This window comes from Drosophila tropicalis, unplaced genomic scaffold (assembly GCF_018151085.1).
Source record: "Drosophila tropicalis isolate 14030-0801.00 unplaced genomic scaffold, ASM1815108v1 contig_573, whole genome shotgun sequence".
In the NCBI taxonomy this organism is placed as follows: Eukaryota; Metazoa; Arthropoda; class Insecta; order Diptera; family Drosophilidae; genus Drosophila; species Drosophila tropicalis.
Window position 1 is genome coordinate 3,155,864 of NW_027173049.1, and position 9,448 is coordinate 3,165,311.

Genomic DNA, 9,448 nt, shown 5'->3' on the forward strand with positions numbered 1-9,448 from the left:
ACGACTAAGAAAGCGAAAAAGTGGTTTGCAGACAATACGCAGGCAATGGCCTTCACAGTCCCCGGATCTCAATCCAATTAAAAATTTGTGGACTGATGTCAAAAAGGCTGTTCACACCTGCAACCCAACATTAAAAGAAGCACTTTGGAGGGTTGTAAAAAGAAAAAAAAGAATTCATATTTCTAGATGCCAGGGTTTAGTGGATCCCCTGCCAAGGCGCTATGCAGCCGTAATAGACAAAAAAGATACTCAACGAAATATTAAATTATAACACTAGTTAAATATCATAGTTTTGAACTACAAGTATTATTGTTTTACATTTTTAAGTTACTTTTTTTGTTTTCGCTATTGTGACTGGATAGTGCTATTTTTGTTACCTTATTTCTCCTTTGATTAAGAGAATATATTTTGAAATACTCAAGAAATATGGAGTCCTTTTTTTAATATATTAATAGATTGATTAATTAAATAAAACCATTTTAGGTTAAAAAAATTAGTTATTTGCAAAATTTTACAACTTTGAACTTCGCAACATCCTATGGTGCTCTTACTTTCACCCCTTGTACCCATACAAACGGCAAAGTCAAAAACAGTGATTTTCCCGAATAACTTCGTTATTTTCTGAGCTATTGTCGTAAATATTAATATTGATGAGTTTATTACACCTATTTGATCAAGATTGAATATCTATATCATATATCTCCCATAGGAAATGTGCCAAATTTGATCAAGATCAAGTGACTACATCATATAGCTCCCATAGTAACGATCTGGGATAAACAGTGACTTTAATCAATAAGTTCATTATTTCCTATGGTAAGATTGTAGATTGTTTTTGGGTCTTTTTAGACATTTTCCGGTAAATGTAAACAGCTACTTTTAGCTATAGTCCCGCTAAAAATATTAATTTTCTTTTGTTAATTACTCAAAAACTACGAAATAAATCGCCAATGGTCGTGCTCGTGGAATTTTTCTCTTTTGTTTGATACCAAAATTATGTAGTTTAAGAGCGTTTTGGGCCCGAGTAGTAGTAGTAAACATTTACCCATTTTCCAAATTGACGATTACAGATAAGGAAAGATTATCAAAATAAATTTGCAAGGGTATATGGTTGGTCTATGAAAATTCAATTTTCTCGAAAACTGTACCTACTAAAATTTTTAATGAAACTTGGTGGGGATATAGATGAGCAATTGGGGATAATCTGGCATTCAATCTTCATTGAGCCGTGTTTTTTAAAACTAGCTATACAAAAACGAAAAAATTACTTTTGTGGAGAAATTGTCAATACATGGATACTCCAAAACCCCCAAATCTGAATTAAAGCAAAAATTTCATATATTCTTAATAATTTAAGGCCTTATTTGTTTCAAAAAAGTTTACAAATACCACAAAAATTAGAAAATAAAAATTCAAAAAAGGCAACAGAGGACCTTCGCTAACTCAAACGTACAAGTGTCGCTTACTTGTCGGACATCAGAATAATCTCGATTTAATAAAAGTATTTATACTTCAGTATATTCGGCAGTCTTGATTTCACAAAACAAAATAGTCTAAGAAAACTATGAAATTCGCAATTATATATGGACATACATAGTACGTATGTATTACATTATATTATATTGTATTATATGTATATGAATTACATATACATATAAAAATTATTTATTTCATTTTAGAAATGAAGCCTGTTTTAAACTAAGCACAAACCTAGTCGACTTTTTGCAGTTTTAAGTTATCTATAAATATATACATAAATAATAGGTATATAAAACATACATAAATCATTACCATTTATTGTTTTTTAAATACATAGTTACTTAAATTTATTTGGTTATTTACACTTGAATAGTGATGGAAAAATCTTTTTTTATTGCCGTTCGAGACTCGAATTTGCAACTATCGATTTAATCGATATATAGTAAATATATACCATCAGCTGTTATTATATGGTTATTGTTGTAAGTAGGGTGTAAGTAGGGAGTGTCGGTTTGTTGATGCTCAGTTAAACTTTGTATTCTTTTAAAATTGCTGGCACAGTTTTTAGAAAGATGTCCTTCTCCATGTCTTCAAGCCCAACTATAACGGATAATAATGCGAATGTCTCAGTTTCGCTTGTACCCATGAGTCGAAATAAAAGAAGCCAACAAAATTTTAGGCTTTCGGAGCGACTTAACTTTGAGATTTACCGTTACTCTAGTTATGCACAAAACTACACGCCTGAGTAAGTACAGTAAAGTTAGAAACACTTACGCATGGGTAAATTCAGTACAGTTATAAAGACAAGAAAGTTCACTAAGTTGGGCTATCACGAAGTGCCTTGTCTCCTTATATGTTTATACATATGTATGTAGATATGTATGTATGTACATATGTACATTTTAAAACTATGCTCAATTTCAAAACGGATAAGTTTGCGAAAGATTAACAAACAGTCTGTGACCTAATTTTATGCTAATTTATTTGATAATATCTTGGGAGTATAAAAATTGGATCCAATATCGAAAAAGGATAGCAATTAAAAAATAAAATGATCCATACATATGAACATACATACATGTATGTATGTACTTATGCATGTATGCTTATTTTATTTATTTATTTTACATATGTATGTATATACATCCGTATTATTGTACAGTATGCATGTACATACATACATAAGTATGCTTATTTTAAAATCATCGGAATTTGACGATTTACCTTTCAATTTTTTATTTCATCGATTTTTCTTTAGAAATGTTTTAGTAGACTGCCCGAATGATCAAACATCTCGTTGGTCGGCTTTCACAAATACTCCTCCACAATTTCTAACCCTAAAGCTGAGACGTCCCGCCATTTTGAAAAAGATAAAATTTGGCAAATTTGAAAAATCGCATGTATGCAACATAAAGAAATTTAAAGTTTTTGGTGGCTTAGATGAAGAGCACATGGTCTTGTTGTTGGAAGGGTAAGTGTATGTCAATTTATTGCATTTATAAGCTTATTGTTAATTTCATGTACCTACATACATACTTACATACATACATACATATGTACATATCTATTTTCAGCGGTCTAAGGAACGATAACTTAGCTGAAACATTCAGTATACGATGCGTGAACGAGGACCGGGCAGAACATCTTCCCATACTTTTTCTCAAAATCGTGCCCATATTGTCATGGGGGCCTTCTTTTAATTTCAGCATCTGGTACATCGAACTTCATGGCCAAGATGATCCTATATACACCTGCGCTCGAATGAAGAATTACAATACGCTGCGAGAGATTGAGATAATAAAATTGTGTCTAAAGCATTTTCGTCAAGAAGGCTATATGAGTGCTTTCGGAGCCTTGCAAAATCAGACAAACGTGCGACTTGAGCATCCACTGATCAGTCAATTGCACAAATATCTGGTAGTTAATTAGAACGTTTCTTACCCAAATACTTTACTAAGATATGACTTGTGCATGTGCTTCTTCTAGGTTGTTCAGGGTGATTTTGAAAAGGCTGAATGCTTTATTAAAGATTGTATTGAAGGAGGCCACATGGATGAATATTTGACTCGTCAGGACTACAAACACTCATGGCACCTAAAGCGAAACGATAGTGCAATTAAACCAGGTTGGTCTTAAGAAATCAACTACTATATTTCATTGTATAATATTTAATACATATTTTAGGCAATCGTGGTGGCCATCAATTGTTGGTGGACTCAAAAAATCGCTGCATATACCTGTACGGTGGCTGGGATGGCTATCAAGATCTAAGCGACTTGTGGTTATATAATTTAGATGAATGGACTCTGCTATGTGAGAGATCTGAATTGTTAAATGGACCCACACCCCGGTCGTGCCATAAAATGATCTTTGATCCTATCAGTGAAAATATATTCATGTTAGGTCGTTATCTCGATAACTCCATCCGGACTTCAGAGTACATCAAGAGCGATTTCTATTTGTACGACACAAGAGCACGCACTTGGATGCAGATCTGCGATGACACCAGTCAGGTCGGTGGACCACAGCTAGTATATGATCATCAAATGTGCATTGATGCCGACAAGCGTTTTATTTATGTTTTTGGTGGAAAAATTTTAACTTCTCGTAATGTTAATGCTACAGCCTCTATAGAACCAGAATATTCCGGTCTATATTCTTATCATATAGCCACAAATACATGGACACAAATTTTGGTTGATTGTCATCATCCCAGCGCTTCGCTAGCCGATGTTATGTCCATCAAATCAAGAATAACTCATTGCATGGTGTTTCATAATGTAAGTTCCCTTAAAAATTTAATCATTACTAAATAAATATATTTAAATTGTAGAAACATCGAAAACTGTACATTTATGGAGGACAACGGGGCAAAGAGGATCTCGATGAGTTTCTTTGCTATGATGTTGATACGCAGGCTATTTCAGTGCTTACCAAAGATCACACACATCAGGGCATGTCAGCAAATTCTAATGATGCTAATATGGAGCCCTCATCGGGATACACCTTACGAGCTACCATTGACTGCGATCGGGATGAAATATATGTATTTTCGGCAAGTTAACAGAATTGTTGAAATCAAGACTGACTGAATCATAATTAATCAAATTACTAACAGAGTCTTAGCAAAGTGAAAGATCGTCGAGACTTTCTACACGTAGATGCCTCTAATTCATTTTGGGTCTATTCTCTAGTCTCTCACAAATGGTCAAGAATTTATAATTGCCGCTACTACGAACCAAATATTTTAGGCGGAAACCATAAGGGCATTTATGGTGAACTAGCAGAACAGGAGCCATGCCCACGATACGCTCATCAGCTGGTCTACGATGAAGTCGAAAAGATGCATTATCTATTCGGTGGCAATCCAGGCATTAATCAGAATCAACAGCTTCGGTTAGATGACCTGTGGCTGCTTTTTTTGGAAAAGTAAATGGCTACCTTTATATGTAATTCAGTGCTGAGATTTATTTTCACATATCCATCATTTTTCCTCATTTAGGCCTAAACGCGAAGCGATCCTGACACATTGTCGGTATATGCTACGCAAATTAAAATACGAAGAAATGACCCGGCAAGACCCTCTGAAAGCCATGCTGTATTTAAGGCAGCATATAGCAGCCGTTGTTGATCATAGTGATCCTGAGCAACTAAAAAATGTAAGTAAACCATGGATTAATAATCTTTTATTTTTTCTTTTATTTTCGTTCTTTTATTTGGTTATAGTTTCACAAATTGGCTTCGTTACTCTTCCAAACTAGTCGTGATATTGATTCTGGTGGTGAAAGTCAGGATAGTGACCTTAATTTAAACATGGATGGTGCAAACTTAACGCAAGAAGTTCAAGGTTTAAAAATAATTTTTGTTGTTGCTTAATACCCGCGTAGCTTTATTATAAACGCATTTCAAATGTTGGCAACAAAAATACAAAAATAAGTTAATGATCGATATCAACAGTCGAGTCGATCTGGCCATCTGAGCTCCGGAACTCTACGAATAAATTGGTTAACTGTATGGAATGCGATAGAAAACATTTTAAATTCGTTTTTATATATCGGACTATTTTGGACTATTTCCAAAAATTATTTTATTTGATTTATGTATTAGTTTTAAACAGAAAAATTTCTTACTGATTTAGGATTAAAGACTTTGACGCTCTGTTTTTCTTTCTAGTTGAATCAGACAATAGTATCCCAATTGAAAACGTTTCTCTGGAATCTGATGAAAGTATTAGCACGTTGGGTATATCGGACGAACTTTTTATGTCTGAGACTACATCGTTAGTGAAACAGCTACACACTGAATGCCATTCGCAGTCTGATTCAAAATCAAAACGAGCTTGCCTTTTTAATAAATTAGTTCGATTTATGCCTTCTAGCATGGTTCAACCAGAAGGCAATTTAAGTGATTTTATAGTTATTTAAATATAAGGTGTCATGGGTTGATTTTTTAAATTTAATTGAAAAATATTTGGCCATTTTTAATAAACATTTAATTAGTTTTTGTAATATTTTCTTTTTCTGAGGCAAGCTGTGGGTTAAGTGTATAATTTAAAACCACTGCACCACATATGTATGTGTCTAAATTGCAAATAATTATTGTAATAAAAAAATGTGTGTAAAACTAATAGTAAGCTAAATTAACATTATAAATGTGCCTCAAACTATAATGGATAAGAATAAAAATGTTTATATACGAAATCGCTAAAAAAGTCGATATACCAATCATTCATTTGTAATATATTTTTTATTCGTATCATATTGTTTTCTTTTCATTTATATGAAAGTGTGTATGTGTACATAGATACTTTTTTTTAATTATCTAAAAATTTTATTTAGTTACAATTGTCACCTGTCTTACAAATTATATGACAAATGTATATACATACAGTGCCGCTCAACTGAATAGGTTTGAAAAATATATCTTCTATTTTTCTTCTTCTCTTTGTTCCTATGGCATTTTTTCCTTCTCTCTTTTTTGTTTTGAACTCTCATTTGGTTACCCATAATATGACAAAAAAATGTAACGGGTTCTATGCAACGGTAATTCAGAATTTTGCTTTCATCGTGAAATTCGCTGAATGTGTGGTCTATTTTTAGCTCATCTGATTAGGTTTGACAACTTTGACTTCACTTTTTGACTCACTGCGTGATTGAAAACACATAATTTCTTTGGTGTACTTAAATTTAAAGTAATTGCTACCATTTTTTATAAATATGGGTCGCGGAAAATCTTTAACCGATTTTGAAAAAGGTCAAATTAAAGGCTATATTGAATCTGGCCTAAAACATAATGAAATAGGAAAGAAAATTGGTCGAAGCCAAAACGTGGTAAGCAATTTTCTTCGTAATGAAGCAAATTACGGGAAAAAAATGAAAGGAGGAAAAAAATATGCTACAACGGCATCAGAGATGCGTCTAATCCTTCGAACTGCTTCGAATTCCCACCTCTCTGCCAGTAAAATCAGGGATGAATGCGGTGTAAATGCTAGTTTGGCAACGGTAAAAAGAGTTATTCGGAATGCTAAACACTTAAAGAGATTAAAAATAAAAAAAAAACCTCCTCTTAATGATGTACGAAAGGAAGCACGACTTCGATTTGCCCGGGATCACATGACTTGGAACAAGGAGTGGAAGGCTGTGGTCTTCTCCGACGAAAAAAAGTTCAATCTCGACGGACCGGACGGCTATAACTATTATTTTCACGATATGAGAAAAGAGGAATGCTTTTTGAGTCGTCATCACTCCTGTAAAGGAGGCGTAATGGTTTAGGGAGCCATATCGTTCTATGGAACTTGTGAGCTGCAGTTTGTTTCATCAAAGATGAATGCGAATGTCTACAAGACTGTGCTCCAAAAGGCTTTTCCCCAGTTTTCCGAAATTTTTGGACCTATTCAATGGACATACCAACAAGACAACGCCCCTATCCATACAGCCCGGGTGACAAAACAGTGGATTAAGGACCAGAATGTCAACATGCTCGAGTGGCCGCCATACTCCCCAGACATAAATATTATAGAAAACATTTGGGGACTTTTATCCAGGAGAGTGTATGAAGGGGGAAGACAATTTCAAGACTCGGCGACCCTGGTTGAAGCGATCAAAAAAGCCTGGTCAACTATTTCACTGAGTGAAATTGAAAAATATTACGATTCCTTATCAACTCGAATGTTTGAAATAATTAAGAATAAGGGTGGTCATACCAAATATTAAATAATGCAGAAATAGTGTCTTTTATTATTTAAGTTAGCAAGTGCCATGAAATATTGCTGTGAATAATTTTTTTTTATAGTTTTGTTGGTCAAACCTATTCACTTGAGCCAAAGAAAGTGTAGATTTTCAGTTATGTTTTTGAAAATATAATAAAAAAAATTTTAAAACCGAACCCAAAAAAGAAAAAAACGTTTGTATTTTATAAATAATTAATTGTTTCACTTAACAAAAATTATTTGGTTCAAATCCGAGTCCTCGTTATAAAGATATTAAGTTCTAAGTTTAAAAATTAAGTCAAACCTATTCAGTTGAGCGGCACTGTATATATATATGTATAGTCACACTGGCATCCCACAAGCATAAGCTCACACAAGTATCCAAGAGTTCAACCCATGAATTGTTTTGCAATGAGTTGTGTAAATTTTCACAAAAATCGTTATTTGTAGTCAATCATTCAATTCAAATGCGATAAGTTGCAATCTGGTTAGACTCAAGGATCGTTTATGAACTGCCTAAATATATATGTATTCAGGCAAGTATTTCATCATTATTTATGAGGAAATGCGACATAATTTCAAAATTCGCCATCATGATGTAGACGTAATTATTTTTCGTTTGTGGTTTGCTTTGACGATGTTGTAGTTTATGTCGAATATAACCTTAACTTATTTAATTATATTTTAGGTTTTATTAGTTACATCATATTCATTATTTATATCATTGTTTAAAGTATTATTTCAATTTTTTAAAGTAATGGAAAGGTTTTACATTAAGTTCTTTTCTTTTAAGCATTTGTGCTGTCAAGCAAAATTTTGTCAATTACTACTTTCAGAGTTAAGAAAAAGGTGTACAAACCAATATTCTTGTTTTTGCTTGCGTTTGATTTTAAATTTATCTTCTGGTTAGACAAGAATAACTTATTTTTGCTTGCAGTTTTGCAGCGTTCGTTTTGAGTTTGTTATATTATCTCCTATTGTTTTGAAATTCCTATAGCATTCGATTTTTTAGTTTGTAACTGTTATGCTTCTCTATTTGTAATTTTTTTTATTTGAAAATACATAACTAGACGCTTTTTGATTTTGGTAAAAATTTTACATTTAACCAAAATGTGTATATAAAAATACAAAATACATACATTAATTGTGTAATTTTACCCATTAGAGTACTGTTTATTGAGTATTAAATATTTACATAATTTATAAAAACGAATTGATAAACAAACTTTGCAAGTCACATGAATTAATATACAACTTGATTCTACAACAGGTTCGCAGCAAAAATAATCAAAAAATGTATAATTGGAATGCAAGTGTGTTATAGAAACCAAGACTAAGAAAAACTGTTTGTTTGATCTTCTGCCATAACTATTGCAATTTTAAAAGAAAAAGAAGCAAAAGTTGGACAACCCATTCCATTTGTCCTTGGTGTTCATCACTGCCTACACTGGACGGAAAAATTAATAATATGTTTATGCATGTATCCCGTAATGGCACTACTAAAAAGGAACAAAAAGGAAAAATTTAAACCGCAACCAAATTATTTATAGCTTCATATTTTACCTCCTATCGGCTCGTATGTGTATGCATATGTATGTATTTATTTGTTGTTTTTATGGTATTATCATCATTATAATTAAAATACAATGACACACACATTGACTTAATAAAGCTTTAAAAGCTAATGCTAATCAATAAGTTAGTCTTAACGATAAAAAATATTTATTTTTTTCTCATTTAGGTTTTATTTTTCTGTTGTTT

The 9,448-nt window shown here is 32.5% G+C and overlaps 1 protein-coding gene across 2 annotated transcripts; it reads left to right on the forward strand.

Moving 5' to 3' along the window:
- Nucleotides 1–1,949: 1,949 nt before the first annotated feature.
- Nucleotides 1,950–6,203, forward strand: muskelin (muskelin 1). 2 transcript variants are annotated; one of them, XM_068288179.1, is made up of 11 exons: nt 1,950–1,961; nt 2,041–2,224; nt 2,738–2,950; nt 3,054–3,396; nt 3,466–3,604; nt 3,664–4,259; nt 4,313–4,534; nt 4,598–4,908; nt 4,982–5,138; nt 5,206–5,326; nt 5,653–6,203. In XM_068288179.1, the coding sequence occupies exons 2-11, from the start codon at nt 2,052–2,054 to the stop codon at nt 5,901–5,903; spliced, it is 2,526 nt and encodes an 841-aa protein (XP_068144280.1). In that variant the 5' UTR covers nt 1,950–1,961; nt 2,041–2,051; the 3' UTR covers nt 5,904–6,203. The 2 variants fall into 2 exon arrangements, with proteins under 2 accessions (XP_068144280.1, XP_068144279.1); XM_068288178.1 differs by having other exon boundaries at nt 1,955–1,972.
- Nucleotides 6,204–9,448: the final 3,245 nt, after the last annotated feature.

What these genes read in the sequence shown, in the direction of transcription:
- muskelin (XM_068288179.1), top strand. Translation starts at nt 2,052, where the DNA reads ATGTCCTTCTCCATGTCTTCAAGCCCAACTATAACGGATAATAATGCG. An exon ending in ATGAAATATATGTATTTTCG is followed by an intron (nt 4,535 to 4,597) that starts GCAAGTTAACAG and finishes AATTACTAACAG; the next exon opens with AGTCTTAGCAAAGTGAAAGA. An exon ending in TGGCTGCTTTTTTTGGAAAA is followed by an intron (nt 4,909 to 4,981) that starts GTAAATGGCTAC and finishes TTCCTCATTTAG; the next exon opens with GCCTAAACGCGAAGCGATCC.